General features: G+C 36.8%; 1 protein-coding gene across 50 annotated transcripts in view; it reads right to left on the reverse strand.

Annotated features, from left to right (window-relative positions):
* ANK2 (ankyrin 2) overlaps window positions 1-27,305 on the reverse strand; it is a 678,679-nt gene that overhangs the window by 104,766 nt on the left and 546,608 nt on the right. For 40 of the 50 annotated variants that reach the window (XM_064383969.1, XM_064383974.1, XM_064383975.1 and 37 more), the window contains 7 exons: window positions 24,639-24,836; window positions 22,430-22,528; window positions 22,167-22,265; window positions 15,795-15,893; window positions 4,403-4,600; window positions 1,440-1,538; window positions 826-924 (listed from right to left, as the gene is read on the reverse strand). In XM_064383969.1, coding sequence (XP_064240039.1) covers window positions 826-924; window positions 1,440-1,538; window positions 4,403-4,600; window positions 15,795-15,893; window positions 22,167-22,265; window positions 22,430-22,528; window positions 24,639-24,836 — 891 coding nt within the window. The remainder of the gene's footprint in view (window positions 1-825; window positions 925-1,439; window positions 1,539-4,402; window positions 4,601-15,794; window positions 15,894-22,166; window positions 22,266-22,429; window positions 22,529-24,638; window positions 24,837-27,305) is intronic. The other 10 variants (XM_064383966.1, XM_064383973.1, XM_064383964.1 and 7 more) reach the window with 2 other exon arrangements.

Genomic DNA, 27,305 nt, shown 5'->3' on the forward strand with positions numbered 1-27,305 from the left:
CCTCAGCCTCCTAAGTAGCTGGGATTACAGGCACACGCCACTATACCCAGCTAATTTTTTGTATTTTTAGTAGAGACGGGGTTTCACCATGTTGACCAGGATGGTCTCAATCTCTTGACCTCGTGATTCATAATCAATATTTTTTAAATAACCCTGATGTGTTCTCAAAATAGTTTTGCTGAATTAGTGAACGGAAGATGCAATAAGGACTTTATAAGGACTTTATGTATTAGATGGCATTCATATATATATTCTGTGTAATAAGGTGCCAACTAGAGTGGTGGGAAATGCCCTGTCCATAAGAACAAGTCTTAGTTTTGGAATTTGGTGCTGTATAGATATACACAAAAAAGGCATACCCTGCCATCCCCAAGTCTAGGGACTTAGAGGGATCCATGCTACATTTAATACAGGTAAAACATTTTTAAAAAACAAAGAAACAAATAGAAGTTTGAAGTCTGAAAGAATGAGAGTATAAAAGGACATTTTTATCATAGCATTTGGTTTATAGGAGAGAAGGGAAACATGTTAATGACCCTATTTCTCATTTCTCAAAATTCAGACATCATTCTCTAACACACAGAATGTTAGCAATAAGATTCATCTCTACTGGTTTATAGGAACATGCCCTTAATATTTGCTGACTCTTTAAAAATCTTAAAAGGGTTTCTAGATGCAACTGGTAGAAATACAAGAAAAAAAAAGGTTTCAATACCAAAAGCTACTATTGCTAGGACTAGTCTCACTTATACTATACCATGTGTTTAAACGACAATTCTCATGTCTTTTCAGGTGATCTTTACACCCTATTTCTGTGGTCCTCACCTTGGCAGTGGCATGAGGGGAAGCACCCTTCTCCAGTAACAGCAGCGCCACCTTCTGGTTGTCATAATGAGCAGCAACATGGAGCGGGGTAAGGCCATTCTGTAAAGGGTGTGTTTAAGTTTCAGCATTAATAAATTAGGGTTAGCTGCCCTGAAGCTACCAGGATGCCTGGATATTGATTAAGTTCATGTTAATGAATTAATATAGTCAATAAAAAAATAAAGATAAACAAATCCCTAATAATTTTCATATTAAAAACATAACTAAAGTTGAAAATGATTGAGCGTATCACCAGCAAAGGGCATCTTGATGGTCACAATGTATAAAAGTCTAAACTGCTATGTAAGAAATACTATATTAACATTGCAGGAATTCTTCTTAATATAGAAACGCTCTGGCGCTGTTGTGACAAGACTTTGAGGCATAGTTCAAAATGCTTTCTGAATCAGTGTGTACATTGACGGTCATGGATAGACATCGCCACCATGTCTATTTGGGATAGTTTCATCAGTTGTTCTCACGTTCCTTTCAGAGAAGTGAGAAAAATGTCTTTAAGGATCTCCTAATCTATCACCTTGACTGTTATATAATTACAATGTATAGAAAATCTTTACCTTTCCTGCAGAATCTGCGGCAGCGCGGCGTTGCAAGAGAAGTTTTGCCACATCCAGGCTTCCATACTTGGCTGCTACATGCAGGGGAGTAAAACCCTTCTGAAAATGTGAGAAACAAAAGTAAAATCGTATTTGTTTGTGTAACTCCTCACAAAATCTTTTTATTTGTTAACATATTAAGCAAACTATACTGATTCTTCATTTGGAAAAAATACTGGTAGCATTAAATCTGTTAGCCATGAACAAGGACAAAGAAAAGAATGAAATTTAACATGCAAAAGTTTGGCTGGATAGATTGCACAAAAGAAATTTTATTTTAAGGGCTTGGAGACTGAAGTCTGACTTTATAGGTTTGGGATTTTTAAAAGCCACTAGTGTCCATAAAGTGGCTCCAATTTGTGAATGGAAAAAAAAAGAAAAAAGCCTTTTTCTTGTCTCTAAAATTAATAGAATTGAAACAACAGCTGCCTTCTCTCCAACTCTCCTCTTTCTTTTAAACCTTTTTATAACACCTGAATTCCCAATTTATTTAAATTTTAGGATATTTTGGCAGCCATAGTAAAAACAAGTATTTGTGAATTAGTTGACATGTTTCTGCAGAAACAGCAAGACAAACGGTCTATAGAACAAAAAATGTGCACTACTAAAAAGTAACTCCCTTTCTGACTTGTCGCCTTTCCCAGAGGACTCACAACTGTCTAAAAGACCAATTGCTTTTGTAAAATACATTCTACTTCTGGCATGACGTTGAGCTGATTAACACCAGACATTCAAACACACTGAAATTTTATAAATTTTTTTAGAAAGATGCTCTCCTACACATGTTGATATGTATACATTCAGTGTGTTATAAAAACAGATAAGTCTGTGGACTAAGATCTTGAGGATGGCACAGTTCCTACACCATGATCTCAAATCCATCCTCTTGGCCAGACAGTTTAATCACATGTTCTTCTGGCACTACAGTTGGAGTAGGGAAATTCTAACACTGACCAGGGCCCGTAAAACACACAGCAAATATGCCTGGATTAGGTGCTCTAAGCTATGGCTTATCCTGGGACCATTTAAGCCCCCATCATAAACACAGAATATCCCCCAAGAAGCAGTATTCCCCTTTCAGTGTCTCCAGACAAATTATTTTTAAATAAGATGACGTTTTTCTTTTTGCTTCTTTTTGAACATTTGGTATTAATAAATTCTTGGAAGACAGTGAATCTTCTGGCTTTTTCCAAGTGTGGGACAAACGTAGGAAGTATTTCTTCCTTCTTGCATTGTCCATATAAACCAGCATAAAGCTCTCCCCACTCCGCTTAACGCACACAATGATGAGGGTGATACTCTGGATGAAGTAGTTCTTTGAGACAAACTATATGATGAGGAAGGAAAAATAATCTCCTTATCTTTATAGTCTTGCTAGAATAGTGATCCAACTCTTATAAGTTTAGAAAAAATTATTAGACAAAACTCCATAAAATATACTGTAGACTAACAAAACCAAAGTTCGAAGGCATCTCTTGAGTCACACACACATCTACCTTCCTCCTCTATGCTAATCCCACCACGACTTATTTACCCTCTGATATTTAGAAACACTTAAATGGCTTTAATAATGATGAATCAACCACTTTGAGCCCTAGTCAGTTGAATATTTAGAAACACTTACATGGCTTTAATAATGATGAATCAACCACTGTTGAGCTCTCATCAGTTTAACTCTTAAAATGCTGTTTAACATTGTATTCTATTTTATTGCCCTAATTTACCATGGGTCTAGCTATATTTTTTAACTCCTAAAAATCTTTGAAAGAGAGAAACTATTTTTTTATTCTCTACTTCTGTATTTTATGTATCTTAATTTTGATGATTTATACCTTCCTCTGATAGTACAATCACTTAGTCTCTCAGGTTATTACCACATTCGTTGCTTAGTTTCTATTTTTTAAGAACTTTTAAAATCCTTTCAACTTTTCAGCGTGCAAAATTTCAATAATTATCAATTTCTTTTATCAAAATACTTTTTATAGCCATAGGCAACCAGATAAGCCATAACAGCTAGTGGGCTACAGAGGACAGAAGCCACATCACTATCTCAGTTTATATTTGCAATCTTCCTTCTCCCTGGATGCAGTCCCTATGCCTACTTACTATGAGAGAATTGAAATTGTCCTTTCATTAATCTGAATCACTGTTACATTTGAGGGAATTATTTTGCCCCATGACAAATCTACTTGCACTAGCGCTATTTATTTTGCTCTAATTAGCTGAGCATATTCATGTTTTATTCTAAGTCACCTCCAAATTATGAATGTCAAATAGAATGTATAAAGCATAGGAAAAATTATGCTGCCCTGTCATGAAACTTGGAACATAAGTAAAATTCTTTGTTCGGCGTCGTTAATAACTAAGGAAGTGTGATTTTCCAGCCCAGCTCTGTTTAAACACTGCAAATACTCAGGCAAAAGACTGGAAACTAATATGGGAATGAGAATGTCAGATAAGTGATGGCTAATGATAGGGTTGGCAAAATGCAAGATTAAGTAAAGTGAGTTTCGATCTGGTACTACGACTCACAACACATACATCTAACGCAGTACCCTCTTCCTCATTAGTATTACCAGTTCAATGTATTTAGGAATTTCATTTATCTTTTTGTTAAGAATATATTATAGATTTTATAATGCAAAGAAGAAAAAGTAGTCCTTGCTTTATGAAAATCGTCTTAGAGTACTAGATACCTGTCCTAGCAACAACACTGGCATTAATTAGAATGAAATTCAACACTCTTTATTGAAGATATATGGAATCTTACAATTCCCTTAAATCATTTAGACAATGAATCTTAAATATGTAGAGAAAGAAGTAAGTCAAGGCCTAAGGACATCTAATTCTGTATGTGGTAGAGCAGAAAGGCCATGACTTAGGAATCCTCTTGGTCCGTGTTGTCATGATGTCATTCTCCTTACCTTGGTAGCTAAGGAGTGGGCTGCTCCTGCTTCCAACAGGACTGATGCCACATCCACCTGGCCCTCCCGGGCAGAGATGTGCAGTGGTGTGTACCCATTTGTAGTGGCTGCATCTGGATGAGCCATATGTTGCAGAAGCAGCTGGACAATTTCTGTCTTACCCAGGCGGGAGGCAATATGCAAAGGTGTCTGTTCCTCCTACAACTCAAGTCAAGAAAAAAGTTAGTGCCAGGCAGACAGAACTTCACTGGTGATATGTTTCACTCGTATATTTCATGATGTCTTCTTGGAATCTCTAGGAACCCTACCCAAAAGGAAATCATTATTGCTTTGACCATGATATATTCTATATTTGGAATCCTATATTTTGGAATTTTATATTTGTGACCTGGTTGGTCACAAGGTCTCCCTTCGATTTTTAAAAAGAATGTACTTCCATGAACTTGATCATTGCTTTCTGAGCATCCCAAAGTATTTCTCAACTCATTAAGGCTTCAGGTCTCACTTATGTTTAAATACAAACTAACTCATTGTTTTGAATAAGAAGGAAATCTAGTCCAAAAGTCCTAAGACCTAGATTTTCATCCAAGACTTTTCACTTACAGGCAGGATTTATTCTGGGAACTCTATCAAGAGAAAAAGAACAAGGGATGCTGGAAAATCTTTGATTTTACTCCACTCAGCAAGCCAAGGATACAAACGCTGGTCATTTTCTACAAGGAGAAACAGTGCACAAAGAAGATATTGTTATCTAGTTTTAAAAGATGTTTCAGAAAATACTGCAGATAGTTCTGGAACTTGCATACAGAACTAAAAAATGAAAGGGACTCTGGCAAGAAGCAAATTGGATGACTATTTTCCAAGTGCTTTACATTTAAAAATAGACAATATAGCTAGGTATAAGGGACAGGAAGGACATATTCCAGGAGGCTCAAGAAAATCACCTGACTCTGATGTGTAGTTGGAAATAATGTTTTCAGTGTTTAGAGAACCAGGCCAAACCACTCTCTTATAAAAAGAAAATTGAGTGTAACTTTAGTGATAAAAAGAGGTATATCTTTACAACTGCCCAAGGGCTTGTCATAATAAAAGTGAGGAAGGGAAAACTGGGCTGACTTCCAGGGCTAAGAAGGAATGGAGAAAAGTAGATAGCGGAAGGAAGATCTATCCAAAAACATGCAGTATCTTAAAGTCATAAGAAAAAAGAGAGGGAGCTATAGTAAGAGATAAAATAGTACTGCATGAATTTCAAGGTCGTAGGAAATAAATAAATAATAGTAATATGATTATTTTAGTACTAGAATTGAAATTTTGTGAACATTTGCAGTTGATAAGCTTTCTTCATGTATGATGCATACGTGACCCAATCCTCCTAATAGAGTTAAAAGGAAAACCTAAAATGTATTATTAGACCATTTTCCAGATCGAGATTAAGAAAAATTAAATGAGAACTCAAGGATTGTCCAAGTTTACTCAGCTATTAGAACAGAACTTGAATTCAGGGCATTGGATTCTAAAGACATTTCTCTGCCTATACTGTCTTTGGAAATAAATACTACGAAAAGATGGTCACTAAGAGATCTGACAGTGCAAAGTGGAAGGGAGACTGACAATACATTAGAACATAAAATTTCTCTGAAATACAGAGGAGGAAATAGAGGGGCGGGGAGAATGAACATTTTTCATTTATAATTAAAATGAACATATTTTTATTTATAAAAATAAATGGTTAGCAAAACAGACAATTTAAAAACCGAGAAACTTGAGAATAGCTATGATGAACACTTGTTGTTTCTGGGGTTCCCTTCCCAGATCTCTGCCCTGCAGAGATAGAGGTGGATGGGTATTGCAAGTGACACGCTCTAAAATATATTTTCCATGAGTAAGAGGGATAGTTGGGATGATGATGACTTTTTAATCCAGTGCTGAGAAGTGGCAATTATTGCCTGGAGGTAGGTAAGTAATTGGCTAATTATTAACTATTGATCCTTGGTTCTTAGACTGTATAGCATTTGTTCTTCTTAAAAAAAAAAAAGTCTTATGTCTTGCCTACTTCTTTCTATTTTTGTTAAAGTTCTACCTGAAAGTGGAAAAAGAAAGAACATATAAATTTTGCAAAGAAAATCTTTCAACCTGTAACCAGGGATATAAGACCTTTGAGGATTGGCCAATTATTTCCCTGCTGAATTGCCAAAAGTTGAATTTACTGCCTCAGGGTAATGATAATTCAAACCAGGGCAAAGAATTGCGAAAGTGCAGAAGAAAAGATTCATGGGAAAAGGAAAAGAAATGGGGGAAGCCTGATTACCTAGACCTCTTCCAAAAATGAGAGGCAACAATTCCCTCATTATAAAGCATTTTATCTGATACAGCCTGCACCAGAAGCAGAACAGCTTTGCTTTGCCACTTCAGTCTATCGTTCTACTTTGGAGACTTCCTGAGCCCCAACTCTTTTTACAAAGAGAGAAAAATAACACTGGCTGTGATAACGTTCAGAGATTTGAAAAAATTTCTGTTACTAGTTACTAGCTAGCAGGGTTCCTAGGAGCACATCTCCTAGTATCTAACTGAAATTCTAAATGAGCTAAGTTTCAAGCGAGTTTAAGCCTAGGACCCCTGAGGTTGCATGATCCCTAAAGCAAATGACAAGCTTTGTAATTGTGCCAACAAAACCAGCTCCTAAAACAAGAGAGCTCCCAGATGGGCAGGCTCTGGTGGCCCTCTCAGTAGTGTCCATTGAGGATACTGGACAAGGAAGGGCCTTCCTAAGAGCAGGACCTAGGAGCAGACACACTGGCTGACAGAGGAACTGAGGCCTCTGTGTCCCCTGCTCTCCAGTCTGTCCAGCAAAATGTGTCTTATGCTCTGGACTAGTGAATAGAGTGTGCTGCGTGTACTTTAAAAATTACAGATACTATTGTGAGTATATGGTTTTTCTTTTGTTATATATTGTGAATAGGCAAAATATATGACTTAGCCCCATGATTATATACCCATGAGATACTATTTCTAAACCTGATTGAGAAGATTGTGAACTACCCAGCGATCTTGACCTTGGAGCTCAATGTAGTAGCTGGGCACAATTTTTTACTATCTCTTCCTCGGGAAAGGGCGAATTCTAGGGCAATGTTATTAGGTTGAGAGAGGAAGTTTTCAAAAGTGTGTGTGGTTGTGGGTGTGTGTGTGTGTGTGCACGTGCACTGGGAAATCAAGAGGTAAAATAGCAGATATGTGCTCATTTTTCTGTCCAATACTTCCTGCACCCTTCTTCTGTGACAGCCCTCCCTCATTTAGGGGAATTAGATATCCCATATTCCCTGTGGTTCTAGAAGGGCTGCCAGTCTTCTTACCCTACCCCATAAATGGGACACATGAGTGGAGGGGAGCCCAAGTCATAAGCTCAGGGAGAAAATATGACTAATTATAAACCAGTGATTTGTTCGAATGGGGAGAGAAGGGCTCTCTTTACATCTGAAGTGGGAGGTAATGACATTTAGAAGAGTTAGGAGAAAGATGCAGAATCAGAGGAGAAATGTTTTTCTTATCTTAACTCTGTCACCACAAGTTAAACAGCACAATCTTAAATTTCAGTACACTAAGCCACCCTGCAACACAGGATTGCTCTGGGTATCAAATAAGATACTTTGTGTTTAAATGCTTGATGAATTCTAAAGCACTGTTCAAATGTTAACTAAATCAGAGTCCCAGAAACACATTAAAAGGATTGACAATAAAAACCTCATGGTGAAAGTACACCTTCAAATAGGACTTGTGAACAGGAAATCCCTAACTCCTTGCTGCTTGAAACATAATCCCAAAATCAGGATCCCTGACATCATCTGAGAGTTTGTTAGATCTGCAGAACTGGATTACAGTATGCATTCTAGCATGGTCCCTAGGTAATTTGTATGCGCATTGACCTTTAGGGAGCACTCTTTCACAATAGAAAATGCTATAGGGAAGGGATTTCAGTTTTAGCTTAGAATGGGAGTAGAGCTGAAAAAAAAAAAGATAACATCTGAAATTTGATATTTAAATTAGAAGGAATAAGGAATTAAGAGATATTTATATATGTAGACAAGGATACTAAATGTAGTTGCAAATGAGAAGTAAAAAAAAAAAGTAGAATTAATAAAGTCTGTGTGTAAAATTAACTAATTAATTAATATTTCAAAGGAAAGAGTCTGTTGCCAGTGGTGCTTTTAAGGAAGAGGCTTCAGAGGGTATCCAAAAATATAAAAGTCTGTAATAATGGGTTATATCAATACAGAAAAATTTGGCAGAGATATATTAAAATGAATAAATTTCCATTAAAAGTAGAAATTTTAATTTGAATAATAGAAAAACATTAAGGGGTTTTACTTTAGGAGAGAGAAATGGGAAACCCTTTCATTATTAAACATGGATTACAAAACATTTACAGGAACATCAACACAATTTCCAGTAAAGTACACGATACTCAGAGTGCACTGGTTGACCATAGAAATATTTTTAAAATAGCTGAATGCCAGGTAACCTTAAAAGGAAACCAGAAAAACCCTATGGCAGGGGAAGCTCATGGTTGAATAAAGCTTTAAATAGATAAGAATATACTAGATCAATGATGATTACCAAAGAACATAAATTACACTATGTGGACAACGGATAGCAAGGCAGATGAAAACCAAGGCAAGAGTAATGTTAAGGCTGCCCGTTTATCACTGGATTCTGCCTGAAGATCTGTGGAACCTGTTACAAGAAAATGTCTATGGAATTCATTGAATCAAAGAACGTTAAGAAAGTCTGGAAAGGAGTTTGGAGTTTCTGAGTCCAACTCATATTTTATTGATAAATACTTGGAAGTGGCCAGAGGCTGGCCAGATGACCAAATAGGGACAGCTCCAGTCTGCAGCTCCCAGCAAGATCAATGCAGAAGGCATGAAATTTCTGCATTTCCAACTAAGGTACCCGGTTCATCTCATTGAGGCCAGTTAGACAGTGGGTACAGGCCATGGAGGGTGAGCTGAAGCAGGCTGCAGTGTCACCTAATCTGGGAAGCCCAAGGGGTCAGGCAACTCCCTCCCCCAGCCAAGGGAAGCTGTGAGGGACTGTGCCACGAGGAATGGTGCATTCTGGCCCAGATACTACGCTTTTCCCATGGTCTTCATAACCCACAGACCAGGAGATTCCCTCAGGTACCTACATCACCAGGGTCCTGGGTTTCAAGCACAAAATTGGGCTGCCATTTGGGCAGAAACTGAGCTATCTGCAGAAGTTTTTTTCATACCCAGTGGCGCCTGGAATGCCAGCAAGACAGAACCATTCACTCTCGTGGAAAGGGGGCTGAAGCCAGAGAACCAAGCGGTCTACCTCAGTAGATCACACTCCCATAGAGCCCAGCAAACTCAGATCCACTGGCTTGAAATTCTCGCTGCCAGCACAGCAGTATGAAAACCTGGGATGCTCAAGCTTGGTGTGGGGAGGAGCGCTGGCCATTACTGAGGCTTGAGTAGGTGGTTTTTCCCTCACAGTGTAAAGGAAGTTCGAACTGAGTGGAGCCCTCCACAGCATGGCAAAGCCGCTGTAGCCAGACTGCTTCTCTAGATTCCTCCTCTCTGGGCAGGGCATCTCTTAACGAAAGGCAGCAGCCCCAGTCAGGGACTTCTAGCTCCCATCTCCCTGGGACAGAGCACCTCAGGGAAGGGGCAGCTGTGGGCGCAGCTTGAACAGACTTAAACATTCCTGTATCCTGGCTCTGAATAGAGCAGCAGATATCTCAGCACAGCGCTTCAGCTCTGCTAAGGGACAGACTGCCTCCTCAAGTGGGTTGCTGACCCCCATGCCTCCTGACTGGGAGACAACTCCCAGCAGGGGTCAACAGACACCTCATACAGGAGAGATCCAGCTGGTGTCTGGTGGGTGCTCCTCTGGGACAAAGCTTCCAGAGGAAGAAACAGGCAGTAATATTTGCTGTTCTGCAGCCTCCAGTGGTGATACCCAGGCAAACAGGGTCTGAAGTGGACCTCCAGCAAACTTAAGCAGACCTGCAGCAGAGGGGTCTGACTGTTAGAAGGAAAACAAACAAACAAAGGAATAGCATTGACATCAACAAAAAGGACATCCCTGCAGAAACCTTATCCGAAGGTCACCAACGTCAAAGACCAAAGGTAGATACATCCACAAAGATGAGGAAAAAACAGCACGAAAAGGCTGAAAATTTCAAAAACCAAAATGCCTCTTCTCCCTCAAAGGATTACAACTCCTCACCATCAAGAGAAGAAAACTGGACAGAGAATGAGTTTGATGAATTGGGAGAAGCAGGCTTCAGAAGGTAGGTAAAAACAAACTCCTCTGAGCTAAAGGAGCATGTTCTAACCCAATGCATGGAAGGTAAGAACCCTGAAAAAAGGTTAGAGGAATTGCTAACTAGAATAACCAGTTTAGAGAAGAAAATAAATGACCTGATGGAGCTGAAAAACAAAGCATGAGAACTTTGTGAAACATACACAAATACCAATAGCCTAATCAATCAAGTGGAAGAAAGGATATCAGAGAGCAAAGATCAGCTTAATGAAATAAAGCGTGAAGACAAGATTAGAGAAAAAAGAATGAAAAGGAATGAACAAAGCCTCTAAGAAGTATGAGACTATCTGAAAAGACCAAATCTATGTTTGATTGATGTACCTGAAAGTGACAGGGAGAATGGAACCAAGTTGGAAAATACTCTTCAGGATATTATCCAGGAGAACTTCCCCAACCTAGCAAGACAGGCCAGCAATCAAATTCAGGAAACACAGAAAATACCACAAAGATATTCCTCAAGAAAAGCAACCCCAAGACACATAATCATCAGGTTCATCATTTCATCCAACCAAGTTTGAAATGAAGGAAAAAATGTTAAAGGCAGTCAGAGAGAAAGGTCAGGTTACTCACAAAGGGAAGCCCATCAGACTAACAGCGGATCTCTCTGCAGAAACCCTAAAAGCCAGAAGAGAGTGGGGACCAATATTCAACATTCTTAAAGAAAATAATTTTCAACCCATAATTTCATAACCAGCCAAACTAAGCTTCATAAGCAAAGGACAAATAAAATCCTTTACAGACAAGCAAATGCTAAGAGATTTTTGTCACTACCAGGCCTGCCTTAAAGAGCTCCTGAAGGAAGCATTAAATATGCAAAGGAAAAGCTGGTACCAGCCACTGCAAAAACATACCAAATTATAAACACCATTGACACTCTGAAGAAACTGCATCAACTAAAGGGCAAAGTAACCAGATAGCATCATAATGACAGGATCAAATTCATACATGACAGTATTAACCTTAAATGTAAATGGGTTAAATGCCCCAATGAAAAGACACAGACTGGCAAATTGGAGAAAGAGTCAAGACACATTGGTGTGCTGTATTCAGGAGACCTACCTCATGTGCAAAGACACACATAGGCTCAAAATAAAGGGATGAAGGAATATTTGCCAAGCAAATGGAAAGCAAAAAAAAAAAAAAAGAAAAGCAGGGGTTGCAATCCTAGTCTCTGATAAAACAGACTTCAAACAAACAAAGATCAAAAAAAGACAAAGAAGGGTATTACATAATGGTAAAGGTATCAATGCAACAAAAAGAGCTAACTATCCTAAATATATATGCACCCAATACAGGAGCACCCAGATTCATAAAGTAAGTTCTTAGAGACCTACTAAGAGACTTAGACTCCCATACAATAATACTGGGAGACTGTAACACCCCATTGTCAATATTAGACAGATCAACAAGATTCCCAGAAACCAGGCAAATTCACAGCCGAATTCTACCAGAGGTACAAAGAGCGACTGATACCTTCCTTCTGAAACTATTCCAAACAATAGAAAAAGAAGGACTCTTCCCTAACTCGTTTTATGAGGCCAGCATCATCCTGATACCAAAATCTGGCAGAGACACAAGAAAAAAATTTCAGGCTAATATCCCCGATGAGCATCGATGCAAAAATCCTCAATAAAATATTGACAAACTGAATCCAGCAGCACATCAAAAAGCTTATCCACCACAATTCAGTCACCTTCATCCCTAGGATGCAAGGCTGGTTCAATATATGCAAATCAATAAACATAATCCATCACATAAACAGAATCAATGACAAAAACCACATGATTATCTCAACAGATGCAAAAAAGGCCTCCAATAAAATTCAACACCCTTTCATGCTAAAAACACTCAATAAACTAGGTATTGATGGAACATATCTCAAAATAACAAGAGCTATTTGTGACAAACCCATAGCCAATATCATACTGAATGGGCAAAAGCTGGAAGCATTCTCTCTGAAAACTGGCACAAGACAAGGATGCCCTCTCTTGCCACTCCTATTCAACAGAGTATTGGAAGTTCTAGCAAGGGCAATCAGGCAAGAGAAAGAAAAAGAAGAAAGAAAAGGAAAGAAGGAAGGAAGAAAGGAAGGAAGGAAGGAAGGAAGGAGGGAGGGAGGGAGGAAAGGAGGGAGGGAGGGAGGGAAGGAAGGAAGGAAAGAAGGAAGGAAGGAAGGAAAGAAAAGGAAAAAAGGAAAAGAGAAAGAAGGAAAGAAGGGGAAAGAAGGAAAAAGAAGGAAAGAAGGAAAAAAGAAAGGAAGAAATAAAGGGTATTTGAATGGGAAGAGAGAAAGTCAAATTGTCTCTGTTTGCAGATAACATGATTGTATATTTAGAAAACCTCATCATCTCAGCTCAAAATCTCTGTAAACTAATAAGCAACTTCAACAAAGTCTCAGGATGCAAAATCAATGTGCAAAAACCACAAGCATTCCTATATACCCATAATAGAGAGCCAAATCATGAGTGAACTCCCATTTACAATTGTTACAAAGAGAACAAAATACCTACGAATACAACTTATAAGGGATGTGAAAGACCTCTTCAAGGAGCACTACAAACCACTGCTCAATGAAATATGAGACAACACAAAAAAATGGAAAAACATTCCATACTCATGGATAGGAAGAATTAATGTCATGAAAATGGCCAAACTGCCCCAAGTAATTTATAGAGTTGATGTTATCCCCATCAAGCTACCATTGACTTTCTTCACAGAATTAGAAAAAAACCACTTTAAATTTTATATGGACCAAAAAAAGAGCCATATAGCCAAGACAATCCTAAGCAAAAAGAACAAAGCTGGAGGCATCACACTACCTCACTTCAAACTACACTACAAGGCTACAGTAACCAAAAGAGCATGGTACTGTAGCCATGGTACCAAAACAGATATATAGACCAATGGAACAGAACAGAGCCCTCAGAAATAATGTCACACATCTACCATCTGATCTTTGACAACCCTGACAAAAACAAGCAATGGTGAGAAGATTCCCTATTTAATAAATGGTATTGGGAAAACCGGCTAGCCATATGCAGAAAACTGAAACTGAACCTCTTCCTTACACCTTATATGAAAATTAACTCAAGATGGATTAAAGACTTAAAATGTAAGATCTAAAACCATAAAAACCCTAGAGGTAAACCTAGGCAATACCATTCAGGACATAGGTATGGGCAAAGACTTCATTACTAAAACACCAAAAGCAATGGCAACAAAAGCCAAAATTGATAAATGGGATCTAATTAAACTGAAGAGCTTCTGCACAGCAAAAGAAACTATATCAGAGTTAATAGGCAACCTACAGAATGGGAGAAAATTTTTGCAATCTATCCACCTGACAACGGGCTAATATCCAGAATCTGTAAGGAACTTAAACAAATTTACAAGAAAAAAACAAATAACTCCTTCAAAAACTGAAGGATATGAACAGACACTCCTCAAAAGGAGACATTTATGTGGCCAACAAATATGAAAAAAAGCTCATCATCACTTGTCATTAGAGAAATGCAAATCAAAACCACAATGAGATACTATCTTATGGCATTTAGAAGGTCAATCATTAAAAAGTCAGGAAACAATAGATGCTGAGGAGGATGTGAAGAAAAAGAAATGCTTCCATATGTTTATTGCAGCACTGTTCACAATAGCAAAGACTTGGAACCAACACAAATGCCCATCAAGGATAGACTGGATAAAGAAAATGTGGCACATATACCCCATGGAATACCCTGCAGCCATAAAAAGGGATGAGTTCGTGTCCTTTGCAGGGACATGGATGAAACTGGAAACCATTCTCAGCAAACTAACACAGGAACAGAAAACCAAACACCACATGTTCTCACTCATAAGTGGGAAATGATCAATGAGAACACATGGACACAAGGAAGGGATTATCACACACTGAGGCCTATCAAGGGGTGGGGGGGTAAAAGAGGTAGCATTAGGGGCAATAACTAATATAGATGACAGGTTGATGTGTGCAGCAAACCACCATGGCCGTTGTATGCCTATGTAACAAACCTGCACATTCTGCACACGTATCCCAGAACTTAAAGTATAATAATTAAAAAAAGACTTGGAAGTGAAGTGACTTGCCTGAAATCACTTACAATTTATATGACCATAGCCAGATGCTTTCATTCCAATATAACACTGTATTTAAAATGGAGCTATAATGGTACAACTCAAACTGAAATGAGTTCTAACTTAGGTATATCAAATATTGAAGAAGGAGGGAAACTATTTAACATGAGAATCTCAATGATGTCAGTACAAAAGTTAACCAAACAACATGGAAAAGGAAATAGAAGACAAAGTATATTGATAGTGTATTCAGTGTATTCTGGTATATTCAGTATAAAGGGGGGTGAGAAAATAAGCTGGGAAGTAAAATTTTAGAAAAAGAAAAAGAAGGAAAAAGCAACTCTTGAGGGAATTAGAAGCTATTAAAAACAGGACAAGTCTGATCAAGCAATCTTCAGTGCCCAAATTCTATTTTGGAATAGCGGAAATACGGAATGTCTAAATATGTAAAATCAGAGCAAGAAGAAAAGTAAATATCATAAAAAGGAGGGAAGTCAGCCAGATGAAGGGAAAACATTAAAACTTTGAGAATAACTTACTTTTATGTAACTAGTAAGGGATGACTGTGGAAATGTGATTGGTTTAGGTGGTAGGAAATAAATTTTATTATGTGTAGCACCTAAATACTATAGGTTAAATTTAAAACTTATGAAAATAAAGAGATATGAGAAAGTACTTTCTGAGATTAAAAAAAGTATTAAAATATTAGTCAATGCCATATTTGTTAGAGGATAAGTTGTACATTTTTTCAAATGTTAATGTTTCTGAAATTGGGGTACATTTTTCATTGTGTGTATTTGCTTATATGTTTCTTTTTTTCCTGGAGAACTGCTATTGAATTGATCCTTTCACTTACAGTCCGTGGTATTTCCAAATCAAAGAACTGAAGGGGCAACTCCCTCTCTTAAGGATGAGACTCATGAACTGCGGTAGAAGAGAACCTCAGAGCCCCAGCACCTACCCTGGCTCTGGCATCAACAAGGGCACCATTTCTCAGGAGGCATCGGACCACTTCCACCTGCCCGGCTCGGGCTGCCATGTGTAGTGCCGTCTCGCCACGCTGCCAGGGAACAAAGATCGTTAAATCACAAATTAACCCACTGCTCTGGATGGTAAAGAATAAAGTTGTTCCTTTTTGTGAAGTTCAGCAATATATCCAATGATTTAAGAAACCTATGAAAAGGCATAATTATTTAGTCAGGAAAATATAGCTTTGTATTTTCTCTTTGTTTTTTGTTTGTTTGTTTCGTTTTGTTTCCGGAGATGGAGTTTCACTCTTGTTGCCCAGGCTGGAGTGCAATGGCGCCATCTCGGTTCCCTGCAACCTCCACCTCCCGGGTTCAAGCGATTGTCCTGCCTCAGTCTCCCAAGTAGCTGGGACTACAGGCACAGGTCACCTCACCCAGCTAATTTTTGTATTATTCTTTTCCATTTTTATAAGGATAAAACAAATGTTTATTTTATTTTTTTTAAGTCCATGACAAACTAGTAAATTTCCCCAAACATCCAGGATACTCTGAGGTTTAACTTCACAATCAGCCAAACATCACTTTAAATTGATTTTGGTGATAAAGTTATCTTTACCCTACAAACCTAAAATTTGCCATTGTCTCACTTAACTATGTGATCACAACTTGAATCTATTTCAGTGAGAAACTCTAGATGCTGAAGATCAACACATTGCAAAAAATTAACACCACTTGTACCATAAATAAATCATTTCTTTTCAAGATTCAAAATTTATTTCTGAAATAAACTATTACTTTATATCTGATTTTTCTTTGTGTTATGAGACTAGACGAAAACTGTTCAGATAAGAAATTTGATTTGCCCAGGAGGTCCCTTATTGAAGATTAATGAGCATATTTAATTATAGACAGTTATTGGAGAGAGCCACTGAAAGATGAATAAAGTGACTGTCAGCAGTGTCACCTATTGAGGTAGCCACTCGTCATTCCTCAAGTATCTTTGTTCTACACCAAAATATGACACACTTGTCAGGAAAGGGTAGCTTTAGGTGCCGCATGAAGAACGAGGGTTAGATTAAGAGAACTTTCTCATCAAGAAGCCGGTTATTACTCTACTGTCTCTAAGAGAGAGTTTTTTAAAAATCAGCATATTTTAAAACTACATGTAGTTCTAAAGAATGCAGGGTTTCATTCACTCAAGTATTTTATGGTTATAACAAAATAAGATACTGGAACAAAAATTATTACAGATTGATTTACCACAACTGTTCTAGAAAATAAGGCTGATTTCAGCCAAGTAAAGTAAACCATTCCAAATAAACTAAATTGATTTTAAAGTTGGTTGTGGTAATTGGATATTTCTGACAAACTGCAGTGAATAATTTCTTCTCATTCCTTGTACAACAACGCCTTAAATCTAGAAACTTTGAGCTGAACTTTAATTTGGCATGTAGTTCACAGTTAACTTTTTCTCAGTATTTTAGAGTCCCATTTCTTTTGAAGTTATGAGAAATTCATGTCAAATGATTTGACTGTGAAAGCACTCAATTGAATATCTACTCTAATATTCTCTTCTTTGTTGATGACTCATTTATCCTCTAAGAAGCTTATTTTCTGATGACTGATTCAGACCTTTGTAAAGTAAATGTATCTGGAGTATGTTGTTTTATAAAACGACATATTATTGGAATGCTTTTATCTTCAGACTTTAGATGTATGGCAAGATTTTTCCTCCATGGACAACCATGATTTCTAACTTGTTTTCTATGTCATTTTAAACCTGTCTCTGAATAGATGAGGCTAAGATCTTCTAACTACAGTTGTCCCTCTGCATTGGTGAAGGATTGGTTCCAGGCTCCCCGTTTCCCCCACCGATACCAAAATACATGGATGCTCAAGTCCTTTATATAAAATGGTGTAGTATTTGCACGTAATCTATGCACACAATCCTGTGTAATTCAGCTCCACCTTACTTACAATACCTAACATAATATTAATGCTATATAGTTGTGATACTGTATATTTTTAAAACTTGTTTTACTTTTTAATTGTATTTTTTTATTTTGATTTTTTTCAAATATTTCAATCCAAGATCGACTAAATCCATGGATTTAGAACCCACAGATACAGAAGCTGCTGATACAGAGGACCAATAGTATTCAAACAAAACAAAACAAGACGAGGTACAGTGGCTCAAGCCTGTAATCCCAGCACTTTGAGAGGCCAAGGCAGGAGTATTGCTTGAAGCGAAGAGATCAAGGCCAGTCTGGAAGACAGAGCAAGATCTCCTCTCTAAAAAAAAATAATAATAAATTAGCCAGGCATGGTGGTGCATGCCTGTAGTCCTAGCTACTTGGGAGGCTGTGGCAGGATGATAGCCTGAGCCTAGGTGGTTGAGGCTGCAGTGAGCCATGATCTTGCCCACTGCACTCCAGCTTGGGTGACAGAACAAGGTCCTGTCTCAGAAAACAAAGATAAAATCCCTCAAATCTTTATTTCTAGGTCTGATAAAAGGATACCAATTTTACTAATTCTGGTAGAAGCGAAGATAAGAATAAATTTCCTTATAAGAAATTAAGTCAAAGAGGTCCCAGAAATTCCCACTCAATGACAAATTTTCATGTTTATTATTTATTTAGTTAGAGACAAAGTCTCGCTCTGTCCCCCAGGCTGGAGCGCAGTGGCACAATCTTGGCTCAGTGCAAATTCCGCCTCCTGGGTTCAAATGATTCTTCTGCCTCAGCCTTCCAAGTAGCTGGGATTACAGGCATCCACCACCACACCTAGCCTTCATGTTTATTTTTTAAGCCAAGCTTTATCAATAAGGGGCTTTCAAAATCTGAAAGATTTACAGTACGGGTCAATATTTCTAAAACCCTTATTTTATACTTGTTATTTTTTATGGGTTTTATATACTTAAAATTGATTAGTCAGATATAAAATCTAATCTAAAGGACTAAAGCTTATATTCAAACAAAGATTATGTATAAACATACATATGGTCTCTCCACTTTATAATAATGGTCTTGTTTAATTCTTATCTAATGCCTCTGACATAATGGATTTTTACTGTAAATTGCCCTTTGTCTTTTGTATAAATATTACCATTATTTATATATGAAAATAATAAGAATTGTATTAATATTACCATTGTTTAATGTAAGAATAAATAAGAAAATGAAGGCCAGGATATATATTTTTAATAAATAACTTCCGTTTTTTTATTGTCAGGCACCCTATTTTTTAGTAGCCTTGTCTTCCTTATCTGAAGCCAGTGAAATTTAAGGATTGGGGGAAATTTTTAAACATAATATAATGTGTGAACTTTATCATTAGTCCATTGATTTGTTATAGGAAGGAATATAAAACTTTGTAAGACCTTGCATTCTATTCTTGATAGTTGTTAAAATGCTTAGTTTTCTATTCTTATGGTTGTTGATAAATACTTTGGATTATGGATGTGTTGTAACTGGCAATTCAGCATTCTAGGTTTCAAAGTGTATTAATCTTTGAAATTAATTTTCAAAGATTAATTTTCAAAGTATATTAATCGTTTTTTTTCTTTTTTACTGAAAATCTGGAGATTTTTCAGTAAAAAAGAAAAAAAAAGTCTGTACATGATTGAGTTACTGGTAAACCTCAAAATTGGAGTGAATTTTCAGACAAAAACAAAACTAGCAAGAGAATGGGTATGCTCATGTCCAAAGCAGGTACTAAATTTCATGCCGCTCTTCTCAGTTGTTAAAACTGACTCTGCTGACAGGCTACATTGACTTCCACTTTGGGCGCATCAAGTTGAAAAGCATCAAAGCACAACAAACAGCATTGCATTCAAAAATGCAACATGATTTCAGGCAACACACAAAGGCTCCAAGGGTGGGGTATTTTAGGGTCAGGAAGTGGCCAGCTCTGACACAGCAAGCAGGCAGTCGGTGTTCACACAGTTTCTTAATCAACTTGCAAAGAATTTTGGATCCAGTCATGTTCTGAGAAAACACAACTTCACAGGCATCCCATTCCTAGAGAAAGTTAAATTCCTCTAAATGTAGGACTGCCAGATTTAGAAATTAAAAGTAAAAGCCAGTTAAATTTTAATTCCAGACAAACAACAAATAATTATTTTAGTATATCTTAACTATCACATGGGTCATATACAAAAATTTATTGTTTATCTGAAATTTAAATTTAACTGAGAGTCCTGTATTTTACCTGGCAACCCTATCAATAGGGTATCTGCTTCCTGAAGGATGTATCTTACATAAAAACAGCTAGAAAACATAGAGATTATATTGGCATGTGCCTCTCAAGAATTTCTTTTGAGAGACCTGGATGGAAAGATAATATAATGGACAAATGAACAGGTAAAATGAAGAATTTTAAATGACTAGCAATTGAAAGCTAAAGTTTAATATAGCAATTGTCAAATTTGAGCGTCTTCAACAAGTTGAAAACCATGTCAAAATTGTTGTTTCAATTATTTTATTTTTATTTGAAAATATACATGTACCCTATATAACTTTTTTAAATAGAAGGGAATATATTACAATTCCATAACCATCAGAAGATTTGGAATTGGTCAGTAAAGAAGCAAAGTAAGAGTGGCCACAAATCCCACAACCATTTTATGTGGATTATTTTTTGAAGATTTTGTAAAAATCTCCCCTGAAAGAGATTAATTTAGGGGATTGCAATCAAGCAATCCACAGAATATTCTTGTATGTGTTATCCTTATAACTAATCACATACTGTAACATAGTGTCACTATTGCTCCTACGATCCTATAGGCATTGGAATGCAAATAAGAAAAGATGGAGAAAAAAAAGGAAAAGGCAGGCGGGAACACCGAGGTTTTTGGGTGGTTGTTTGTTTTCTTTTGTTGTTGTTGTTTTTTGTTTTGGTTTTAATGTCACTGGCCTGTATGTAAGTCTGTTTAGGTCTCAATTTTTTTAAGAAAGGAGGGTGGTCATCTCAAAAAAAAAAAAAAAAATGGGGAGGGGATGATGATTACTTTTAAAGTTCTAAGAAGTGACTAGAAATTAAACTTACATTAGCACTTTTTTTGTGAAATTAATTCTTATGCCTAATGGAGTAAATAAAGATTAGCATATAACATTATGACCTTAGGACCAATAAGCTATAATTAAGAAAACTTATAAATACAGACTTTAAATTCTTCAATTATTTTATGCTCTGATTACTGAATAATATGAAGAGAGAGTATTAAATGATTTTTAAATCAATTAAATTAATTCTCAAAATGGATTTTTCCAGCCAGCAGAAACTTCACTGTGGAAACAGTGTGTGAAATACAGAGAAACAGAAATATGAGGGGGAATACAAATAAAAAGTGAAATTGGACATTCTTTTCACAACTTAAATGGAATGAGATACCAAAAGTTAGCAACAAGTGCCAATCAATTGCTTTTGAAAACATAACTCATTTTAATAATAAACAATAACATTTATTTTGAGGGAGTTATTTCTGTTGCACACGTAAATCTCAATACTCTACTGCCCTTCTTGAACTTCAAATACATGTCTGCACCTTGTGCAGAGTAGTTCTCTTGCTCAGGAGAAAATCTGCATTCGATAATTTGTCATGTCACAATTACCAAAATTTAAAGGGACAAAATCCAAGAAAATGAGAGAAATGTAAAGAAATTAGAAGTGAAAATTCTAATTTAGATTATGTAGAAAAATTCTGAGATATTCAGTATTTGTTGACTGAATGAAAGTGGTTTGAAGACAACATTCAGTCTAGGATACGTGGTATAACTTTCAGGTAAAAGAAGCCTCCACTATACCAAACCAGATCAAATCAAAAGTAAAAATCAAAGTAATGTTAGGAAATGGGAAATCTGTGTAACTGAAGAAGGAAGAATTTGATACCAAGTAAAAGTCCCTGATATTGATCTATCTCTGGTTAATCTTCTGTTAAGATTGATTATGGTACTGATCCGATATTTTCGTGAAAATTACTGGAATACAATTCCCTCAAGCAACTAGAGTGAGTCATGAAGATTCTATTCCAACCAATTATCCATTCACTTTCAGAGGAGCTTTTAAAATCTATTTTGTTTTAAAAAAAAATGTGTTTAAGATGCTTGTTCAATCCACCTACACCCAGAATCTTAAGCTGTCTCACTTCATAACTTCCATTTTACTTTATAACACCTCTTAACCTATCCAGGTTCTTTTCAGTGAAGTTCTATCAATTATTTCAACAATATGTTATTACAAGGGCCCTTCTCAAAGCTTGATTGCTTACTTTGATGACATACACGCAAACACACGTACATACGCCCACACTCTCTGTTCCTCTCGCTCTTCCTCCCTGGGGTTATTCTGACCCACGCCATACTCACAATGTTAGTGACATCTGGAGAGGCTCCGTTCTGCAGCAGAAGGAGGACAATGTTCAAGTGGCCCATGAAGGCAGCCACATGTATTGGTGTGAGGCCAGACTGCGAAACAAAGCAACAGCAGTTTTACTCCTCTGCACCCGTGGGGCTTTGGGGCTTCTTCAGATAAATAAAACTTGAGTGAAGAGCACAGAAGATGAGAAAAAGGAAAGGGAGGAAGGAGTAAGAGAAGGAATGCTTTGTGACAAGCTAAAACATTTTTCTACCTCTGTTATAGCTTGGATTGAAGCCCCATATTTCACCAGCAGTTCCATGACTTTGATGCGGTTTTTCTTGCAGGCAATGTGCAGTGGAGTAAAACCATTCTGTGCAAAAGACAATCAAGTTAGTTGAAAACATGCAGAAACAATTCTCACACAACTCCATGCTGGCACATTGCAGGCAATAATGTTACATTATCACATAATGTTACCGTTTCTTCAATTCCCTGTAGATGTTGGAATTTGAAAAGAAAAATGGCGACGTGTTCCTATAGGCACTGAACTTTGCTTACGTGTGGTGGACCTGTACATAATTCTGTTTGTGTGGTTATAGAGAAAACAAAAGTGAAGAAAAATACATGGTCCTCCTCTTTAAAGAAAGAAAAATAGAGAAGCACTTATGTTTTAGAAGTTCTAAGATGTTTTAAGGTATATTGATTTTCCAGGTTATGAAATTACTTGAAGATGAATTGAAGATAAGCATATATTCTTCTGAAGGGCCATTTCCCAGAGCATAAGAATTATTCATCTACTTAAAAATCTAAGAATATATTGCCTTTGGGGAAATATTTCAACTTTGCTACTATTTTCTTTATAAAGGACTATTTCAAGTCTGCAGAAATCATTATGTTGATCATTTTACATACAGAAGCCATGTTTTTATATCATTTGTATAATATATATGCCAATCAAATAAATTTTATTGTATAAAGAAATGACTGTTATGTTCCTGAATAGTTTCCAGAAATGTATGGAGAATTTCTGGGATAACTGCAAGGAGGTCGCTCTAGGGGTAAAGAAATGTGGAGAAGTTTGTCAGGTACTTTCTAACTTGGTGAACTAAGCTAATGCCCAGGAATTGGGGCAAATTAAGAAAAATGTGTTAACTGGCCGCATGTTTACTTGTTGTGTATTATACATTTTTTTTATTTCAAGATTGTTCCTTTGTTATGTCTATTCTGCCAGCTAACAGCTTTGCATGTCCCAACATGGACCAATCATCAATCAACGTTTTTACAAACTAGCAGTTCTCAGGAAAGCATATGGTCTTACTTAAGCTGATGGCTTCTTCTTATTTTTCACAATAGTGACAAACATAATTAATTGGTTAAGTCATTTCCCCTGTGTATGAGCTATACAACATGCCAGATATAAATAGCCACATGCACATGCAGCACTTAAAATATTTGCAATTAACAGACTGTGATATTTTATAAGCTTGTTGACCACTATCCAATTGAAAATTAATGTTTTTGACTCCCTAGAGAAAAGAAATATTTTCACATAATTATACGTAACCAAGAAAATACATTCACTTCTCATATAATTATCAATAAATTGATTCCAATGGAAAAAAATTTCATAGAAATCATATTTAGCATTTGATGATTCCTATAATGGTCTCTCAGCTTAAATATTGATTGTCTGAAGACCAATTTTAACTGACACAAACCACGTAAACACATAGAAAAAAGGATTTACTTTTAGTTTGAGAATTAGGAAACAAGAGGCATAAATTAGTACATGTCTAATACTTCCAATGATTATTGTTAGAAATAAGTGAAGCAAGGAAGATTTATTCACTATTAGAACTGGGGAGACATAAAGCTGCTCTAGGGACAGCCTCTTGGAATTTTCTCTTGGGCAATTCCTGAAATGGTATATATAAAATGCTTCCTGAAGCAGTAACACACTAGGCATAACTTTTCTATTAGCCAGTGGTTGAGAAATCAAGCCAATAAGAAAAATTTTCAAGTGAACTCTTGATAGGCTTACATTTTATACTCTCTTACATAGTCAAATGTATTCACCATTATTTTTTTCCAAAAAGAGATTAATAATTTCAACTTTTCACACTCATGTTTTAACTTTATCTAGAGATATCTAGAATTTATTTTGTAATTTCCTATTTTTCAACTTCTATTTTCCATTTAAAACTGCTTATCACTCCAAAGGTTTCATATCGATCTGTCTGGAACTCACTTGTTTCAGAAATGTTATACTGGTGTTCTCTTAAATACATCTTTGCTCACCAGCATATGCTAGCAAACTATGAAGGTGTGAAGTAGACAGGCTGATTGTGAAGGGTGACAAATTTAGCAGGATTAACTACATATCTGTAACCATGCATTGCTGGTGTATGCATGTTGGTCAATGAATTTGGGTTTGCTTGTCTCAATCTGTATTCAGTTAATGTGGACTGGGCCAAGTTTACCAGGGCTCTGGCGTTTGGATTGGCTCTCTTGTCCAAAAGGAGTTTGGTTACACGGTAGTGGCCACAGTGTGCAGCAACGTGGAGGGCTGTCAGGTAGTCTAGGGTGACATCATCAACAGGCGCCTTGTGCTGCAACAGGTGCTTCACGCATTCTACGTGGTCTCCCTGGGCGGCCATGTGTAGTGGAGACAACCCATTCTGCACATAAAAACAAAACAAAATAACATCAACTTTTTTTCATTATTTTCAAATTCCAAAATACAGCAAAGTTGATTGATGATCTCTAACACAGTTAGTGGCAGGGTAAAAACTAATTTCCATTTGACATCAGAATATACAGCAGACTATATTTGGAAGAAAGGGACACTAAGAGAACATTTAATTTCATGATTATGCTACCATAGACAAAAAGGCAAATTAGTATGTCTGTCATGAATGGTATGTGTGGTAATTTAGCTTGATTTTACAGTTATTAGGACAATATTAAATACAGAAAAGTAGAGAACAGCTGATGCTTAAGTTATTTGTATCCAACTTCATGCACAGCAGTCTACATTCATTTAATCTCTCTGCCTGCATTTCTTATAAATACAGAGGGAAATGGGTGAGTAAGGAAACTTTGATTAGATCCATGGTGCTGTGAAATTTTACAATTCCTTTTTCCTATAGTATAAGGATACTTGAATTGGACTTCGAGAAAACAGGTAGGTAAGAGCTAGAAGAGTGTGAGGCGAATGCGGGCCATGTGCCGATGGCCTCACAACTTTTAAATTTGAGGATAATCTATCCTCATTTTATCCAAATATTCCATCATTGATATGGACCAAAACAGTGGTAGCCTTAATTCTAGAATGAAGTCAACAGCAGGAAGACACGATAGCAGGGTAATGCACTGTTCATCAGACTAGGTAAGACTGTCATTTTTAAAAAGCTAAACAAACTTTCAGGAAACAATATGTAAACTTAGGAAAAAACTAAATTAAAAAAAAAGTGCCTATTAAAAAGATGGGCTTTCTTAATAACCAATGCAAATATGGCCACTAGAAAAAGGATTGTTGGCCAAGTATCCAGTTTGGCAGTCATTACATTCAACAAAGCAAAAATTGCATCAGATAAGATGCCAGAAAAGGCCTCCAGCGTGATATTCTCAATAAGAAAGGTGATTTTAACAGTGAGGGGCCACAAAAACAAATACATTAATTCTTAATTGTGGTAGATGATGAGTGGTAGAGTATATGTGACTCGCAAATTATATATTTTGAAATAATCTTCATTAATAACTATTGCTTTCATATTTAGAAGTTCATTAAATAAGTTTGGAAAGGAGGAACAGACTGATGAGAAGGTGTTATGCAATGAGGGGAAGATAATTGTCAAGGGCAAAATGTAGAAGAAATTCAAGCCTTGATGATGTTTGGACTAGAGTGTTGCATGTTTCTTTTTAAAAATATCATTCATTGATGCTGTTTTACCTATTTGAAGGTTATTTATGTGAAAAATAAGATATTTATCATTTACTTTTTTCTTCATTTTACACATATTTACTCAGCACCTACTCAAGCCCTTTTCAAGTACTGTGAATACAGAATAGAACACAACAGACAGGAAACCCCCGTCCTCATTGAGGTTACATTCTAGTGTCGAAGACAGACATACAATTTAAAAATAGTAAGAATTAAACTATATAGTATGTTAGATGGACACCAATGGAAAGCAGAAAACTAAAGCACAGAATGGCCAAGGGAGTTTATGTACATAGGTGCAATTTTGATAGGATGTCCAGAAATGGCCTCACTGAGAAGGTGAGTCTTGGCATGATGGAAGTAAGAGAGCTAGTCTTGTTGATTTGGGGGAAAAAACACTTGAGGCAGAGAAAAAGCAAGTGCAAACATATTGTGTTGGGATTATTCCTGGCGTGATCAATGTTGATACTCATTAAGGAGAAGAATGTGGTTTAAGGCGAGTGAATGAGGATGATGGATAAGGGGAGGAATTCAGAGTGGTAACAGACCTTGCAGGTTTGATTTTTACTCAGAGAGACGGGGTGCTGTTGGAAGGTTTAGGGCAACAGGATTACTCTTGCTGCTGTGCTGAGAATAGACTATATGGACAAAATGTAAAAGAAGGAAGTCAATTAGGAGGCTCTTGCAGTCCTCCAGGTAGAGTTGATTGTGACCTGGACCAGAGTGGTGGTAATGAGATTGTTGGCAAGCTGCTGACTTAATGATACATTTTGAAGGAAGAGATGGCAGTGTTTGGTGACAGAATGTGAAAAGTGAGAAAAAGGAGTCCAACATGACATGAGGTATTTGGCCTGAGAAACTAAAAAAATGAGATGACCATTGGTTCATCTCAAGAAAGATAACAGGAAGATTAGGTTGAGGGGCAGGTATTATAACCAGTGCTTAATTTTGAGCTTACTAAATTTGAGATGCCCAGGAGACATCCAAGTGGCAATGGGGAGCTGACATCTATATATGGAATTCGGGAGATATACACTCGTGTGGCACCAGCATACAGATACTATTTAAAGATAGAACTGGATGAGATTTTGTAGCAAGTGAGTGCAGATAGAGAAAAGATACAAAGACTGAGCTCTGGAGATTTAAGTTTCAGAGATCAGAGACATGAGGAGGAGCTAGTAAAGGAGACTAAGAAGTGGCAGCT

This window comes from Aotus nancymaae, unplaced genomic scaffold (assembly GCF_030222135.1).
Source record: "Aotus nancymaae isolate 86718 unplaced genomic scaffold, 86718_ANA_hifiasm-v0.15.2.pri h1tg000033l, whole genome shotgun sequence".
Classification (NCBI taxonomy): domain Eukaryota; kingdom Metazoa; phylum Chordata; class Mammalia; order Primates; family Aotidae; genus Aotus; species Aotus nancymaae.